General features: G+C 37.2%; 1 protein-coding gene across 1 annotated transcript in view; it reads right to left on the bottom strand.

Annotated features, from left to right (window-relative positions):
- Window positions 1-6908: 6908 nt before the first annotated feature.
- XRCC3 (X-ray repair cross complementing 3) overlaps window positions 6909-19352 on the bottom strand; it is a 100303-nt gene continuing 87859 nt past the window's right edge. Inside the window, exon 8 of the mRNA XM_053697399.1 lies at window positions 6909-8121. Within this exon, the coding sequence (XP_053553374.1) occupies window positions 7902-8121 (220 nt within the window). The 3' untranslated portion in view covers window positions 6909-7901. The remainder of the gene's footprint in view (window positions 8122-19352) is intronic.

Below are 19352 nucleotides of genomic sequence, written 5' to 3'. Positions count from 1 at the left end.
CAAGGCTAGAAATCATATGAAGATACTTCTCAGAGCTTCAGGATGACCAAGGGATACCTTGAGGTCCAAAAAATCCTACTAACAGGACTAGTCTCCCTAACACAAGCAGAGGACACAAGGAAGGGAAGGCACTAAGCCTCCCCAGCTCCGGAATACCCCAAACCAAACAAAAGCCCCCGCAGGGAACAACCATCACCCAGAAACACAGATCCCTAAAAGGAGATCCACTCAACCGGAAGCAATACAAGAAGACCCAAAGGCCTCTTATAATTCAGTCAAGAGTAAGAGCTGCATCTAGATACACTAGAAACAGCTTACACGTACACCTACAAGGTGTCAAGAGCTGCAACAGGTTTTAAACGGCAAACCTTCCGTATGCTAGACAGCTATCCTGTACAAGCTGTTGGATCAAGCCCAAAAGGACAAAACCAGAGGCCTAAAAAATGAAGGCCAAATCGCTTAATAGCGGTAAGGGGCATTAAGCCCTCCCACCCTCCACCACATGGGGGAGGAAACCCTAAGTTCTGATGAAATCAAATGTCAGATATTGATGCAGCGGAAAAACTCCCTTGCCCGGTCATCTAGGACTGAAGGCTATAAGGACTGAAACAATCCTTCCCACCTCACGGACCCACAGGTCCTCTTGAATGCTTAGTTGAACATAAAAAAACAATGATAACCTTAGCACTCAGCGCTTCTACCAAACCAGCCATAAGACCAAACAAACCCGACAGGACCAGCCTGCACCTAGGGTCCCAACCGGCAAGCTGCGTAAATACTCCCTCGTAGGGGAAAAAAATGAAAAAATACATTTTGAACAGAGGACTAACATGTCCAACAACTTCCAAAGAAGTAATAAAGAGTATCAATCCCAGAAGGTTCGTGAAGGAAACAAAAACAAATAAAAGACATCCCATCAAATATAAATAAAAGGCAACCCGGAGGTTAACGCCCAAAAAGACACAGGCCTACCTGCAGGACCAGCTAAATGGAGCCCTATCACACAAAACTGGAAAGAACTCAAACAAATGACAATCAGGAGATTACTTCATCCCCATATGTCTAATAAGGTGCACCATTCGAATCAGACTGAAATTCCCCGTATCTGGTAACGATAGGGTCATTCAATAACTGAAAAACCTGTCTGAGCAACGCGCCAAGGCGCGCAATCCTGTAACGGAAGGCACAACACTCAGGGACAGATACCCCCGCAGGGAACTGTAGAGGCCCTCCCCAAGACAGAAGGCCCGGGACAATAGGCCACGAGCACATTCTCAGAAAAACATCTGGACTCTGCAGACAATCGCCAACATTATGTGGAAGGGAAAACGTGCTGCAATCTCTGGGGGAAACACGCCACCCCACATGGAGGAACCATAAACTGGGTTACCCGCTTGTGCAGAAGTATGATTTGATAGGGAACTCGCCTCTCGGAGGACAGGACCCCCAGAAGCGGATGGCTCAGCAGTCTCTTGATTCCCCGAGCCCGAGGAACCAGGCGCTCTGAAATGGCAACGAGGCCCCTCCAGATTCATCACCGGACACTGAATCTGAAATCAAAATAGTCTCAGTATCAGAATCCTCTGCAACTGATTATGAAATTAACACAGTCTCAGCATCAGAATCCTTCATAACTGGATAGAGGATATTTAAATATGGACTAAAGTAGTGAAAACTAAAATGACACCCCCAATGGCTTGGGCACTCACCACCTCCTATGACCAGACCCCTGGGGACTAGAAAATGTTCTTTGCCACGGGGTCAGGAATGTGGAAATGGAACAACGGAACGTAGCCACGCCCGAACACGAGGTTAACCGTACAGTCCAAACAAGCACGCCCAACCGAAAGGCCGCGTCACTTCCAAAGGCCTCAAGGTTCCAACCACAAGCCCAGTAAACATCGCACATAAGCAGGTTAAATCACATAACAAACATGATTATAAACCCCCTGTTCAATAACCCCCCTCAGGAGATATTAACCCTCGATTCCAAGATATTAAAAGAGACTCACTGAGACCCTTATGTATAGTTAGACCCGCAAGGTAGTAGCCTCTCGGGAAACATTCATATTACAATACATTGCAAATAAAGTAAAATTAAACGATCTGACTGGAATCTACGCCATGGAACAGGAACACGGCCCTTCAAGTGTGACGAATAGTAGCATTGCCTCCGCCATGGACTTGAGAGAAGAAAGCAGGCAGTGAAGCGAAGTTCAACAACGCCGATTGCTTTAGGAAAATAAAAAAATTCTGACACTTCTCTGCCATCCTCTTGGGACGAAAGGCAAAGAAGGACTGGGGGATGAGGGGGATGGGAGGAGTATTTAAGCCTTTGGCTGGGTTGTCTTTGCCTCCTCCTGGTGGCCAGGTTCTTATTTCCCAAAAGTAATGAATGCAGCTGTGGACTCTTAAGAAAACCTTGCTTGCAGGGAAAAGTACCCGAAAAAGGATTCAATTCTTCAGACACCAAAACTTCACTTCCTTCATTGACAGAGGCAAAGAGAATGACTGGTGATTATGGGTGGGGGAGTGGCGCTTGGCAGGGGTGCTCTTTGCCTCCTCCTGCTGGCCAGGAGTGATATTCCCATTAGTAATTGAATGACATTGTGGACTCTCCATATCTTAGGAAAGAAAACATAATTTTCATATATATACTGAACCCAAATGTTTTCTTTTGTGATTCAGATAGAGCATGCAATTTTAAGCAACTTTCTAATTTACTCCTATTAGCAAATGTTCTTCATTCTATTGGTATCTTTATTTGAAAAGGAAGAATGTAAGTTTAGATGCCAGCCCATTTTGGTGAACAACCTGGGTTGTTCTTGAAGATTGGTGGATACATTCATCCACCAATAAACAAGTGCTGTCCAAGGTACTGAACTTTCTTTTTCAAATAAAGATAGCAAGAGAACGAAGAAAATTGATAATAGGAGTAAATTATAACGTTGCTTAAAATTATATGATCTATCTGAATCACAAAAGAAAATTTGGGTTCAATGTCCCTTTAAACATTTAATTAGAGATTACAATGCCTTTCACAATTGAAAGAAAAAACCTTTCAATAAAAGCTAATTAATGGATTAATGAGCTAAAGGTGCTGTAAAATTATTTTAGGTATCACCATAAATGTCCAGATTAGTGGAATCAAATCACCTCACCGCAGAATATATTAAATAGCAACAAATTGTGTTTCTATATACATTTAAGAATGTAAAGTTTGTTTGAATTTTACATTAATTTGTTTTAGGAGGGAATCTTTAATAATAATGTTATTTTTGTTAAAAAAGATGCATATTTATATTCTTAAAATATACAAGTAATTGAAAGCCTTTAAAATAAAAGCAAACAATAAAAAGGGAACAACTTTAAGGATGTTTTCATACTTATATTGTATCCACATTTTAGTAATTTATCCGAAATAAGGTATTTAAAATTCATCCGGATGTTCCAGTAATAAAACAAACTCATATTTTTTTTTGCATACTTTGATTTCTTTTCATACATTAGGATAACATAGTACATTTTTACAGAAATTTAAATGTTAAGCTTTATTTATCATTAATGGGCTTTTTTATCATTACAATTACATGTTTAATAGAAATACTACGTAAACAGTGGTTGGCTAAAAACACATAACTTTAAAGTTGTTTCTAAAACAAAATTTTTAACTAATTTTGAACAAGAAATGAGTGTGTAGAAATGATTAAACTTTGTACAAATGTGTTTAGTTATTTAATGGGCACGAGATAACAAAGCTGCAATATGCTGATTAGTAAGAAAATGAAAATACATTGATATAAAAATGTTTTGGTTTTTTTTATGAAAAAAAAACAACCTGGCCTAAGATTTGTAATCATAAACTGCAGGAATCTACAATTAGAGCTGGTTTCATATTTGTATTTTGAATGGGACATGATGATGCAAAAAGTACATGCTTAAAATAGATTACAGCTTGTTAGCTATATGTATAACCCCCAAAACACAACACAAATAAAGACCCACTTGGGAACATTATTGCTTCTAAGCTGAACAGGCAGAGTTCTCCTCCGGACCTCAGAGCACATCAGAATTTCCCTTTAAGACTCCAAACTATTAGCAAAGAAGCACTGGATTTTATTTGTATATGTATAAAAAACATTGTTGATTTCAGTTTTCCTATTAATGCCAATTGACAAATGAGCGGGCAGCTAGGGAGGTTGATAATGGAGGCATACGACTGGTGCATATATACAATCGGGGATTAGGAAATGTCATCAATAAAAATGAATTGAGCTACCTAAATAAATTTATAGTTTTCTAGCAATACATGTCGTTTACTTTTTTATATACAGTTTCCTGGTTTATTTTATTACGCTCATTATCAAAACTGTTCCATGTTTATTGGCTCCACTCCCTTAAAGGGACATAATACTCATATGCTAAATAACTTGAAACTGATGCAGTGTAACTGTAAAAAGCTGACAGGAAAATATCACCTGAGCATCTCTATGTAAAAAAAAAGGAAGATATTTTACCTTACAATTTTCTTAGCTCAGCAGAGTAAGTTATGTGTAAAAAGTTATACTCAGCTGCTGCCCAGCTGCAGGTAAAAAATAAATAAATAAAAAAATGAAGAAACGAACAGCAGCCAATCAGCATCAACAGTGCTGAGGTCATGAACTCTTTTACTGTGATCTCATGAGATTTCACTTAACTCTCATGAGATTTCATTGTAAACTTCCTTACACTGAATAGGGAAATAAGATGAGTGTGCACGTAAGCTCACTCCCTTAGCTGTCCCGGGACAGACATACTGATTTGTTGCTTAGAAGTCCTTTACAATGGGATGTGGCTACTGAGGAACTTTTGAGGTAAAATATCTTTCTTTTGTACATAGAGATGCTCGGGTGATATTTTCTAGTCAGCTTTTTACAGCTATACTGAATCACTTTAAAGTGTTTCAACATTTGGGTATTATGGCCCTTTAATGTAATGTGTGATGTAGTCTCCACCTAGCAACTTTATCACAAGCTTTTACTACTTTTTTTTTCTAACACAAGATTTGTCAATGTTTAAAATAAACCTTTAAATACAGAAATTTACACTTATGTACTTTCAGAACAACAGCATCCCCTGAAATGATTTGTACAAGAAATGAAGAAAAGGTGATAATAGCAATTTCTTAGGAAATTTTGCATTACACATAAAACTACATTCATATTCAAGAAATAGATTTCTGTTTTTACCAGTGACTTTCTGTTTGTATGGCGGTGCTATATAAACTGTTACTAGAGGTTTTGTGAATATTTACAGAGAAGTAGAAAATAAAGACCAAAAGCCTCATAAAATGTCTTTGCTATATTTCATTTATTATGCACTACATATTAGCTATATTATTTCTCATTAGAATATTTACATATGAGATAAAAAAAAAACTAGCAAAGTACAAAAACATAAAATGTAAACAGCGTATTTGTACAATAGAAAACAATCAGTTTATAATTAAAGGGACAGTCTAGTCAAAATTAAACCTTCATGATTCAGATAGGGAATGCACTTTTAAACAACTTTGTTCTCTAGCCTAGTTAGGCTCATGTGCTAATTTCTAAGCCTTTGAATGCCACCTTTTATCTCAGTGCATTTGACAGTTTTTCATTGCTAGAGAGCGTTAGTTCACGTGTGCCATATAGATAACATTGTGCTCACGCCTGTGGAGTTACTTATGAGAGGGCACTGATTGGCTAAAATGCAAGTCTGTCAAAAGAACTGAAATAAGGGGGCAGTCTGCAGAGACTTAGATACAAGGTAATCACAGAGGTAAAAAGTATATTAATTTAACAGTGTTGGTTATGCAAAACTGGTGAATGGGTAATAAAGGGATTATCTATCTTTTTAAACAATAAAAATTCTGGAGTAGGCTGTCCCTTTAAAAGGACATTGTTGGGATAATCTAAAATAATGGACTGAAAATAACTTGAATGCATTAATATCCCAAACTGGTTAAATGAAAGATCATTTCAGGCAACAAAACATATGGGGATATTTGCATACTCTTTACTTGCCAGACAGTTATTCAATATAAGATTAATGCTGCGTATGCATCAGGGTCTTACAGAAGAGGTGCAGAAAAACTGCCCTACAGCACCATCCTCTTATGAAGGAGTTGTGTTTTGTGTTGGGGGATTTGGTCTGTCCTTTCACTTTGTACTGAACCCTATATGTGTAACGTGTGGCGCTGTTACAGCCACATAATAAACGTAGCACAGTCTCATTACACATGCTAAACTGTATGTTATAATGGTAGTCAGATATTTCTATAAGTGGAGGCCACTGGGCTGTACCTCACAGGTATAGCTTCAGCAATTCATATCACATACTCAGCAGCAGGGAGAGTAAAGTCAATTGAAACTTCCATGATTCCGATGGAGCGTGCAATGTTAAAAAAAAAAAAAAACTTTGCAATTCTTTTCTACTATCTAATTTGCTTAATTCTCTTGGTATCCTTTGTAGAAGGAAAACAAGGCACTACTAGGCGCTAGCTGCTGATTGGTGGCTGCATATATATGCCTCATAATTGGCTCACCCAATGCATTTATGTAGCTCCCAGATGTGTATTGCTTTAACTTCAACAAAGGATACCAAGTAAATTAAGCAAATTTGATAATAGAAGTCAATTGGAAAGTTATTTAAAAGGGACAGTCTACACCAGAATTGTTATTGTTTAAAAAGATAGATAATCCCTTTATTACCCATTCCCCAGTTTTGCATAACCAACGCTGTTATAATAATATACTTTTTACCTCTGTGATTACCTTGTATCTAAGCCTCTGCAGACTGCCCCCTTATTTCAGTTATTTTGACAGACTTGCATTTTAGCCAATCAGTGCTGACTCCTAGGTAACTCCACGGGCATGAGCACAATGTTATCTATATGACACACATGAACTAACACCCTCTAGTGGTGAAAAACTGTCAACACTAAGAATACCAAGAGAAGAGAACAAAGCAAAATTGGTGATAAAAGTAAATTGGAAAGTTGTTTAAAATTACATGCCCTAGATGGTCCCTTTAAAATTGTATGCTCTGACTACATCATAAATGAAAAAAAAATAGATTTCATGTTCCTTTAAAGGGACAGTAAACACCTTGTAATTACAAGACATTTCTGTTGTGTTGCTATAGAACAACATATATCAGCTAAGTCTTAACGTTTTCAAAAAAATTAACATCCTTTTTACTGCATGTATTTATCAATAGCCAAACTCCACCCACAATTTTCCTTATTTGGAGGAGCCAATCTAGGGTTTAGTTGGCAGACAACAAGGCTAGCCTGGCTAAAATGTTAGCATTGAGTGAATTGTTTAGCAGTTATCTCATAAAGCCAGTTAGGGAAAGCTATGCATCAGAGTTAGCCTTGAGAAATCAGCAGGGTGCTGTATAAGTCCTGGGAATTAGAAATTGCTCAATTTTCAGAGATAAATTACATGAAAAGGAGGCAAAATAAATAATTAAAGTATAATGCACAGTTAATTATACATAACTAAACATTTTATATACAAATTTCAGTATTTACTGTCATTTTAAGCATACTGTTGTTGTAAGGGATTAGTGGGGTGGGAAAAAAACTCCATTATGAATTAAAAAGGTAGCTTATAACATTTATTTTTGCTAGATCCTCATATGTCAATAACACAATCCACAGATCTGCATTTGCTTATCTCTCTTCACTTACTAAAATATAAATATAATATAAAGAATAGGTGCTATGATTGATTCACTACCCACTGAACAAATAAAACAGTCTTTAAAAGTCTCCAGAAAAGGGTAGCTGGTAAAACTGATCCATCCTTAAAGGTGCTGCAAGCTAGGTAGGCAATGTAAATGCTTATTAATATTTTCAAGTCTTTTTTTTTTCTTCTTCATTCAATTCCTTCAAGCCCTCTCACACCTTCTGCATTTACCATATAGTAACAGGTTGCAGGAGGGATGTGGGGTGCAAAAATAACTTCCATTGTCCGTAGGACGCTCCCATCACATGACTGGGGTGCTATTTGCTGTGTTCTTTCAACCATCAATCTCATCAAAAGTTGGTTTGACCAGGAGATACCTAAAGCTGGAGATACCCTCTTATCCACCATGCTAAATCGCAGACAAAAAAATATGATTACTATGGTTTCGAGTAAGTTGATAGAGAGCAATATCTCAAACAGAGAGAATACTTTTGGATTTTCCACTTAAATTCTTTAATACCAATGGGAATTAATAAAGATTATGACCGGTCAGTATTTTTATAAATTAGTCATGGTATTTGAGATGTGATGATTTCTCCAATATCTGTGTGTTAGTTTTGATAATGTAATATGTAATTAGTGAACACTCACTATGTTGAAAAATGTATACACATTTCTACATGTGCTAGATGTGATTGATAATTGTATTCAGGTGGGTGTGTTCACTGAGGGTTAATAAGGTGGAGAGGAAATACAATAATGTATGTATAGCATGAATAAGGACATGAAGTCCGAAATGTTGCTGTTGTCTTGCTGATGCTGCAATAAATTGGTAATTATTTACTGGATTGGAGTGCTGCTGTTCTTTTGATATTTTGGATGTTACTTCAGGGTTTGTGCCGTACCCTACAGCACTACTCTATGGAGCTAATAGGTTCTCCCTGGCAAACCCTACACAATATCCAATGTTGACCTGAATCACTTTGTGGGAACATGGAGGTTTCTACATATCTGCTATGCATTCTGATCTATACCTATGACTGTGTGTTTGGAAATAATGGTTTGCTATTAGGAGGTCATTTAGCCCCTTCTTTTATTTGCCTTGCTCATTCCCATGAGGAATCCACAATCTCCTGTAACACTACCCCCCCCCCCCCCGCAATGTGTTGGTAACATAGCTTGACCAGGCACCTATTGAAGTAAGTTTAAATTACTCCCATGCAGTGAGAATCACAGAGACCTATAATGTTTCCACAGGATACAATTCTTTATTTTACAAAATTCTGAAAGCTGATTTTGTAAAACTTCCCTTGAATAAACTGGTCCAGTACAGTATCAGGTGGTCTGTCAATTTTTCCCTGTTCAATATGAAATATTTTTGTTTGAGAAAGATTAACCAGTTCATGAAAACAACAAAAAGCTAGCCTCTCGCCATCCATGTCCACTGTTTCATCAGTCAAATACACCTTCTGACAACCTATTTAAACTAAACATTAACCAATAGTTAGCAAGGACACACCCATAATGGGTGTGTGTGAGTGCATCCATTCCTAATTGATGACTAGGTTGAGATTACTATGTTCAGCATAGTATATCGCATTTTTGTATTCATGATCATTATAAGTCTATTGTTTGTTGTGAATTAATCAATTAGGAATGGATGCACTCACACACGCCCATTATGGGTGTGTCCTTGCTAACTATTGATTAAAGCTTAGTTTAAATAGGTTGACAGTTAGAAGGTGGAGTATGCCTGATGAAACAGCCAATGCTGGGGCTGAGAAACACGTTGCATTATAACCATTACTTGTCGATGTTTTTAATAAACTAACTTGTTTTATACAAACCTTGGTATATCACCTTCTTGAGCAGTTACAACCACTGCATCCAACCTTTAACTCACACAGTGTGGCAGGATCCCCCTGCAGTGACCAACCTACGCCTGGAGAGGGTTAGCTGGTACACCTCAAGTTACCAGCCTGCATCTACCAGTAACTTGGGCCAAATGTGAGTATCCACTTGGCTTTTCTTATTCTGATTGATTGGCATACTGATATACACATGAGGCGCCTCTCTATTCTCTTATCTCCTTTGATTCTAGACTAACAATGCAAGTGGGAAGCACTTACAAACCAGGCAGCAATGGTGAAAATCGCTAGTATAGTTTTAGTAAGTTTTATTTAGAACTCTTAGCATTAATGTCTACAATAGTTACATTTTTAAAGGAAGGCCTTGTCAAGAAAGGAATTAATCCAAAGCTTTCTAATGGTATTCTCCAGCTATGAAGGCTTCTAGGCTGACTCACAATGTTCTTTTCTTTTCAGCCAAAAACATCACTTGGCTTAAAGGGACACTGAACACAAATGTTTTCTTTTGCGAAGGTATGCTTAACTGATAAATTAATTTATTTCATGGTGGTGAGAGTCCACGACCTATTACTCCTGGGATTCAACTCCTGGCCAGTAGGAGGAGACAAAGATTCCCAAAAACACTCAATCCCTCCCTCCTCTCTGGTAAGCCAGTTTGACATACAGTATAGCCAAGCAAGGAGAAGAAGAAAGATATGAAAAGTCAGAGCAGGTAAACAGAGTTGCAAACTAGAAATGCCACAGAATGTTTTTTTAATTAAATTGGGCGAGTCTCGTGGACCACCTTGAAAGAAATAAATTTATCAGGTAAGCATACATTTTGTTTTCTATCATAAAGTGTTGAAAGTCCAGAAGAAATTACTCCAGGGAACTAATACCCAAGTTGTGGAGTCCACGATTAATTTGGGCAGGACAAAACAGTTTTGAAAGGCAGACACCCAATCTAAAGACACTGCGTCCTGGAGGATGTAAGGATGACCATGTTGCTGCCTTTCAAATTTGTTCAATAGAAGCCTCATATTTGAAAGCCCAAGACGTGGAATCTGATCTGGTAGTATGGGTTGTAATGTGTTTTGGGGAGACGTTCCCGCCTCCAAGTAAGCCTTGTGAATCAAAAGTTTTATCCAAGAAGCCAAAAAAATGGCTTTGGCCTTTGCGTGAACCAGAGAAATGAATAAACAAAACTAGAGGATTGTCTAAAATACCATGTAGCTTATAAGTAGAATTTTAAGTCCCATTACATCTAAATTATATAGGGTTCTTTTGAATCTTGAGGACTATGACAAAGAGATGGAACTACAATTTCCTGATTTATATTATCTGAAGAAACCACCTTAAAAAGGGACACTGAACCCAAATTTTTTCTTTCGGGATTCCCTCTTGTTGCAAGCCTCCTTATCTTATTTTTCACCAGGATAAGGCATTTTTAAGGACTAAATTTGATTTTGGTCTTAAAGGGACACTAAACCCACATTTTTTTCTTTTGTGATTCAGATAGAGCATGCAATTTTAAGCAACTTTCTAATTTACTCCTATTATCAATTTTTCTTTGTTCTCTTGCTATCTTTATTTGAAAAAGAAGGCATCTAAGCTAAGGAGCCAGCCAATTTTTAGTTCAGACCCTAGACAGCACTTGTTTATTGGTGGGTGAATTTATCCACCAATCGGCAAGAACAACCCAGGTTGTTCACCAAAAATGGGCTGGCATCTAAACTTATATTCTTGCTTTTCAAATAAAGATACCAAGAGAATGAAGAAAATTTGATAATAGGGAATAAATTAGAAAGTTGCTTAAAATTGCATGCTCTATCTGAATCACAAAAGAAAAAATGTGGGTTTAGTGTCCCTTTAAGATGAAAATCAAATTTAGTCCTTAAAAATGCCTTATCCTGGTGAAAAATAAGATAAAGAGGCTTGCAAGAAGGGGGAAGACAATTTAGAAACTCTTCTGGCAGAAGAAATAGCTAAAAGAAACAAAACCTTCCAAGACAGAAGCTGAATGTCCAAACTATGCATAGGTCTCTAGACATGTGCATATGACAGTTTCGTTCACTGCCAAATGCGGAAGAAGGTGGCCGCTTGCGCCATTTGGTTATTTTCGGAGACGGATTTCTTCTTGGGAAAGTACAACACACTAAGATCTGGACTAACAAAACGCTCACTAAGAGCACAAGGTGGCGCTATGAAAAGGATACTCAAAAGAATTGAACAAAAAATAATAAGTGAAAAATAAACAAATAAAAAAAAAATATAAAGATAAAAAGTTTACCCCCCCCTCCACACATATGAACCCCCCCTCTCACCTTTGTTTTTCTACACTCAAAACATACCAGCTAAAGTGCCCTGCTGTATTCTTATTTATTCTTTGTTCTTCAAATGTGCGGAACTTTCTGTGATGGGTTCTATGACCCAATAATCTGATCATTTCCATTACTGAAAAAGGGGTCCTGCGAGTCCCCAATTGTTATGTTATATATTTGCAAAACCTCTAATAAAAACATTTGAAAAAAAAAAAAAAAAAAAAAAGTTTATACTTCAGTACAAAAGATGTTCAAAACTGTCCATCCCAAGGTGGCGTAGATTTCAAGTAAATCAATCCAATGATCGAAGAACTACATCTTGAAGTGTAGCAGTTAAACACAAAGAACAGGGTTTCTAACCCAAAATCACACCAGGATTCGGGTGCTCCTCTTCTTAACCCCTAAAGGTAATGCTAATGATCAAACGTTAATGCTAAACCTTTGCTTTCTTTGCAGAAACGTTTAAACACATTTAGGCCTGGATTTGCACAGATCTTAGTGTGTTGCACTTTCACAAGAAGAAATACGGCTTCAAAAAGAGCTGAATGCTGCGAGCAATGACATTCTTTCGCATTCAGCAGTGAACAAAAAACTGCCGAATGCACTTGCCTAATAAAAAATAAAAAAAAAGACCTTCAAAACTCACTGGTCTTATACTGACTAAAAGGTTGAACAAAGCTCAGAATATCAGGACGTTAAGCAATTTGCTTGTTGTATAACACATAAAGCGCTTACATCTGACCTTTTAAACACCTAGCAGATAAACCTTAATCTAAGCCCTCTTGTAAAAATGTAAGAATCTAGGAATTCTAAAGGAATGCCTGTGTATTGATTATTCACTAATGATTTATGTCATAAATTAAGCATAATTATGCAATTTGCTAGAGGGTCCACTGGGGGCAGTGTGTAGAATTCATTTCCAGGCAGTGACATCATAGACCAGCCTACCTGATATAGTACCTCCCATGTTTAGAGTAAATTGGGAAATTTTGAAAAGGCGTGCTGCTTTTCCACCAGGAGCCAGCAAGGATGAAGGACTGGAGTTTTAGGCTGGGCCCTGTAGGTTAGAATGTGTACTGTTGTGAGTATTGTTTTGATTCATGGTTGTGTTTATTGTATTGTAATGTGTTATCACTGTGTCGAGTATTGTTTCTGTCTTTTGTACTAGTATTGTTTTATTGTATTAACTTTTAATATGGATTGCCAAGTAAATTGTCAATTGATATTATACTGTTTCGTGTGTTTTTTCTTCCACATATTCGACCATAATACCAAGAACTAAAAAATATTAATGTTGTAATTCGGTTGCAAATTAATTTATTTATTGATATTCATAAATTATTGATGCCTAACATCACATTTGGCGACAAGGATGGCATAATTGGAGAAAATACAAATGTTTGGCTTTAAAAGTTACAGTAACTTGTGTGTCTTTGTAGATGAATGAAAGAAAGAATATATGATGCATTGTACCCAGTTTTTATTATTTCTGCCTGTGCAAAGATATATCAAATGTGTGAATCAATGTGCAACACCTGTATACAGAAAGTTTAATATTATTATGTTTATTGATGTAGAAGATAGAAATTAATTATTGTTATTTTCTATTTAAATCGTTGATGTTTTTTAAAAGCCTTTTATTTTGTGCCACTGACTGACCATTTGGTAGCCACATGGTGTGTGTTGAGGCCTATTGTAATTTACATATGAAAAGACCTTTAACAGTTCACTTTAAAACTGGTTAAACTAGTTTTTGTTTTTTGCCTGCCTCCATAATAAAAAAAACACAGATTTGGTTTAAATCTGTGTTATTTAGCTAGAATCACCATTCTTTTTTTTTTTTTTTTGGTTTGTGTTTTTATTAATTCTTTTCTCTCTTTTTTACAGGAAGAAAAAAGGAAAGTTTAGTAAAGTAAACGTTTAACAATATGCAGTTTAGTATGTTTATATAATATATATAATGATGAGATAAAGACCACCCTTTTAACAGAGGAAAGTGCAAAGCCATTGTGTTAAGATATAGTGTACACCTTGACTAGCAGCTGCAGCCAGGGGGAGGAGCTTTTCTTTTGTTACATTGTGTAAGTGGTCTTATCTGTATATGCCTAAGGTAACTATTGTATGAAGTATGTCTTTCAGTTTTAACATCCAGGACCAAGGAGTTACAGTGGAAATGGTAACATAAGTTAAAGGGACAGTCTACACCAGAATTTTTATTTTTTAAAAAGTTAGATAATCCCTTTATTACCCATTCCTCTGTTTTGTATAACCAACACAGTTATATAAATATATGTTTTACCTCTGTGATTACTTTGTATCTAAGTCTCTGCAATACTGCCCCCTTATCTCAGTGCTTTGGACAGACATGCAGTTTAGCCAATCAGTGCAGACTCCTAAATAACTCCACGGGAGCAAGCACAATGTTCCAACTGTGAAAAACTTTAAAAATGCTCTGAGCTAAGAGGCGGTTTTCAACGGTTTAGAAACCAGTTTGAGCCTACCTAGGTTTAGCTTTTGAAAAATACCAAGTGAACAAAGCAAATATAATGATAAAAGTCAGTTGGAAAGTTGTTTAAAATTGCATGCCCTATTGAAATCATGAAAGTTTAATTTTGACTAGACTGTCCATTTTAAGTAGCAGAATGCCACTGTCACTACAATGTGCAGCTGTGCAGGCCCTTTGCCGTGAGGTTTAGTATGAAGCGCTCTAAGAGTTGCGGATACATGTCCAGGAGAAAGTCTGAAAGATGAGGAACTTATCCAATGGTTGTGGTGGGGTTGTTTGAATTGCAGGCATAATGGCCTATAAGCTTTAACAGAGTTGGAAGAGGATTTGTAGTTAACTTCACTAACTTTATATGTCCGGTAGGATTAAAAGATGGGAAGCATACCCATAGCTGTCATTGAGACATATTGGCCCATAATCCTTTACTGATCCGGAAAGAAATGCTGTATGTTCTGCATTTCTAAATTTGACGTGTCCAGGTAAGGGTGGAGATGGAAAGCATGCCCATAGCTGTTATGTGATTTCTTTTTGGAATTGAAGACATATTGGTCCATAGCCCTTAAACGAGCTGGAAGAGGTAAGCTGCATGTTTGCTCCTCTATAAAAATTTGACGTGTCCAGGTAAGGGTGGAGATGGAAAGCATGCCCATAGCTGTTATGTGATTTCTTTTTGGAATTGAAGACATATTGGTCCATAGCCCTTAAACAAGCTGGAAGAGGTAAGCTGCATGTTTGCTCCTCTATAAAAATTAATGTGGGGAAGGCAAAAGGTAGGAAATGACCCCATTAGTCCCTGAATAAGGGTAGTGGCTACAGCCTTCAACCCGATGATGTAGGAACATTTGTGGTTTAGTTTATGGGGTGGTCACCTCAGGATAAACACATTTGTGGCCTAGCGGGAGGGCAGAAGTAGAGGAAACCATAAATCCCTCTGAAGAATATTGGATAATGCCCAAATCCTGAGGGGTGGAGAGATATTTATAACTCTGTATGTAGATAGGGAGAAGAAAGTAGCTACAAGCTGGTAGTTTAAGTTGCCAGTATATAATTATATATACATACTTGCTAGTGTTGGATCTTATATGCTATAAATGACCGGGAAGGTAATTATGACCTGTGTTCTTTCCTTTTAGATATAACAGAGATGAAAACGGGAACACGGTTATGATCCAAGAAGACGACTATTGTTTAAATTCTGATCTAATGTGTTTTATATTATTGCATCTATTTAACATGTGTATACTATGATCTCATGCATACCTCTTATAAGTTAATGACAGTTGCACAATGCTTCTTTAATTAAGGTGACTTATACAAAGTTATTTAGTAGGTGAATGGGTGAGGTTTTTTTTTTTACCTTTTTATTCTGGTTGGGCTATTAATTGGTTGCATTTATCCCTTTTGGGTTTGCATTTAGAACTAAGTAGGAAGGATTGCAATGCATACCACTATCATTGCAAGGTATTATAATGTCAACATGGAGACAGCAACTTGGAGTTAAGAGGAATAAGAGAAAGTAGGCATTTTGGTTAAATAACATATGTGTTAATAGTAAGGGTGATTTTTTTTATTTTTTTTATTTGGGGTTTAGTTAACAGTCCCAACAAGATAAGTTTGATTTCCAGTTTAATCTGTGACGACTCTGCTGATATTGTGTTTATCAGTGAATTAGGAGTGGCGTGGATGTATAGAGACAATTCTGAGGAGATATGTTTAGGTATTTTATCTATCTCCATAGGGTAAAATATACTTAAGACACCACAACCAAATAGTAACTTGTGATAATTGGCACAAAGTGATCAGTCGACCATCATTGCCTGTGTTCAAGAACTTTCCAGCAAGAGGATTTTATCTGCTGTTTCTGTCTGTGCACGTTTTATCTGCTGTTTCTGTCTGTGCCCGTCAATGCCTGTGTTATTTCATTTAAGAACTTTTCAGCAATGGGAATTTTATTGCCACTCGGGAGCCATAAGAAGAGGCCACACCTCTGGACACCAAGCTCATCTTTTATTGTGAGAAGAAGAACTGCAGCTGAGAGTAATGGGAGTAGGTAACAAAAAAAGGAGCAGGAGACTGTGTTACGTGAAGGTGGTAAAGGAAATAAAGAAAAATCTATGACCACAAAACACAGAATAGTCCCTGCACACACAAACTGTTATCCAACATCCTTCTTCTTTGTTTGCGCAAATTATTTCTCTCATCTGTCTCCGTTTGTCAAGTTCTTTGAGACTTTAAAAACTGTTCCAGATCCAGTTTCCCGGGATTAAAGTTTAGGAAATATCAGGCACACAGACCAACCATAGGCTACAGGAGTCCAGTTCCAGTGATTGTCCAACAGTGTCATGATTTAGAGGTGCTATTGGGTTGTTGTGTCTATTATAGTAAGCTCCACCTCACATGAATACAATATCATTGGCTTATTATAATAATAAAAAAAATGGGTTTCAGTTGTTCATGATTGTAAGGGTGGGCACGTGCCTATTTTAGGCGTTAAGGTTTCCAACTGGTGAGGCACGTGCTCAATTGTGTAAGTTTGAAAGGGCAGATAATATGTAATAACTTTCTGGTGTATTTCAATAAGCGTATGTAAAAGAAACAGCTATTAAGGGTAAATGTCTATTGTTCTATGGAATAATGGGTTTTGTTGTGGGGCAGGTAATGGTGAAAGCTGGGGAGAGTTGAGAGGTTAATGTTTTATAAATGCTTGTTTACGACATAAGTCAAAGGGTGGTTTGTATTGATTATTCACTAATGATTTATGTCATAAATTAAGCATAATTATGCAATTTGCTAGAGGGTCCACTGGGGGCAGTGTGTAGAAATTCATTTCCAGGCAGTGACATCATAGACCAGCCTACCTGATATAGTACCTCCCATGTTTAGAGTAAATTGGGAAATTTTGAAAAGGCGTGCTGCTTTTCCACCAGGAGCCAGCAAGGATGAAGGACTGGAGTTTTATGCTGGGCCCAGCTGGCAGGCTGGGCCCTGTAGGTTAGAATGTGTACTGCTGTGAGTATTGTTTTGATTCATGGTTGTGTTTATTGTATTGTAATGTGTTATCACTGTGTCGAGTATTGTTTCTGTCTTTTGTACTAGTATTGTTTTATTGTATTAACTTTTAATATGGATTGCCAAGTAAATTGTCAATTGATATTATACTGTTTTGTGTGTTTTTTCTTCCACATATTCAACCATAATACCAAGAACTAAAAAATATTAATGTTGTAATTTGGTTGCATATTAATTTAATTTATTGATATTCATAAATTATTGATGCCTAACATCACAGCCTGCTAAAAGCCTGTTTCTCACACCAGAAAAGAAAAACTTTCGAACTCTTGTGATACATTTTTTCTTGTAACCAGCTTTTAAGCCTGAATTAAGGTTTCAACTTCAGCATCAGAAAACCCTTTTTGTTTTAAAATTAGGCATTCAATCTCCAAACCTTCAAGTTGAGAGACTTGAGATCTTGATGATAGAAGGAGCCTTGAGATAATAGGTTGTGTCTTAGTGGAAGCGGCAATAGAGGACAAATGGACATCTGAACCAGATCTGCAAACCCAGTTCTGTGTGGCTAAGCTGGAGCAATCAGAATTACTGATGAGAGCTCTTGTTTGATCCAAGCTATCACTCTAGGCCCCAGAACAGTTGCAGACAATATGTAAGCAAGACTAAATGACCAGGGAGCTGCTAGAGCATCTATAAACTCCACCTGTGGATCCCTGGATCTTGCAAAATATCTGAAGTTTGTTGTCCAAGTGAGAAGCTATCAGGTCTATCTCTAGTAGACCCCATTGATCTACAATCTGGTTGAAGACATCTAGATGAAGAGATCATTCCGTTGGATGAAAGGATTGGCAACTGAGATAGTCTGCTTCCCAGTTATTCACACCTGGGATATGAATTGCAGAAATTGTACAGAGATTGTTCTCTGCCCAAATAAAAATTTTGGAAACCTCATTCATCGCTAGGGAACTGTGAGCTCCCGCTTGATGATTGATATAAGCCACTGCTGTGACACTGTCTGACTGAAAATGCAGATATGTCTCTTCTTTGAGTAGAGGCTAACTTAAGGGCCCTGAAAATTGCAAGGAGTTCTACAATATTTATTGGTAACCTTTCCTCCTGAGGAGACAAAACTCCTTGTGTCCTTCTGGACTCCCATACTGTACCCCAACACAAGACACTTGCATCTGTTGTGACTATTGTCTAGGTTGGGAATATGAAGGATGCCCCCAGAGAAATGGATTGGTGGTTTATCTACCAGGACAGAGTCTTACATTGAAATACAAAAGGATTCTTTGAAAAAGCTGTGTATAGTTTTTTCTCCATTGATGTATCATGCAGAGTTGAAAAGGTCTCATGAAACCAGGCAAAAGGAAAAGCATCTGATGCTACTATCATCAGGCCTAAAACTTCTCTTTTTTTTCTTTTTCACAGCCTCAAATCTTACATCAGTCTCCCAAATCTGCAAACCAGTTTACAAGCCTCAAATCTAACATCAATCTCCAAGATCTGAAAACCAGTTTACAAGGTAATTCATCTGAATGATCTCTCCAATCAAGATAATGGGTGCAATTATTTCTTTTGGGCTATTATGGAGTTGTTTTTAACTCTCATTGTAATATTCCAATCTTTTCTCTCCCCCTCTGCTCTGTTTCAAACTACTGCTCCCCCTATATTGTCTTACTAGGATTGTTCACCTTACCATTCTCTTTTTCACAGCCTCCAATCTAATATCAGTCTCCCAGATCTGCAATTTTTGGTTCAGGACACAGGACAGCACTTGTTTATTGGTGGGTGAATTTATCCACCAATCAGCAAAAACAACCCAGTTTGTTCACCAAAAATGCGCCGGCATCTAAACTTACATTCTTGCTTTTCAAATAAAGATACCAAGAGAATGAAGAAAATGTGATAATAGGAGTTAATTAGAAAGTTGCTTAAAATTGCATGCTCTATCTGA

Source organism: Bombina bombina, chromosome 1, assembly GCF_027579735.1.
Source record: "Bombina bombina isolate aBomBom1 chromosome 1, aBomBom1.pri, whole genome shotgun sequence".
In the NCBI taxonomy this organism is placed as follows: domain Eukaryota; kingdom Metazoa; phylum Chordata; class Amphibia; order Anura; family Bombinatoridae; genus Bombina; species Bombina bombina.
This window is presented reverse-complemented; position numbering and strand designations above follow the sequence as displayed.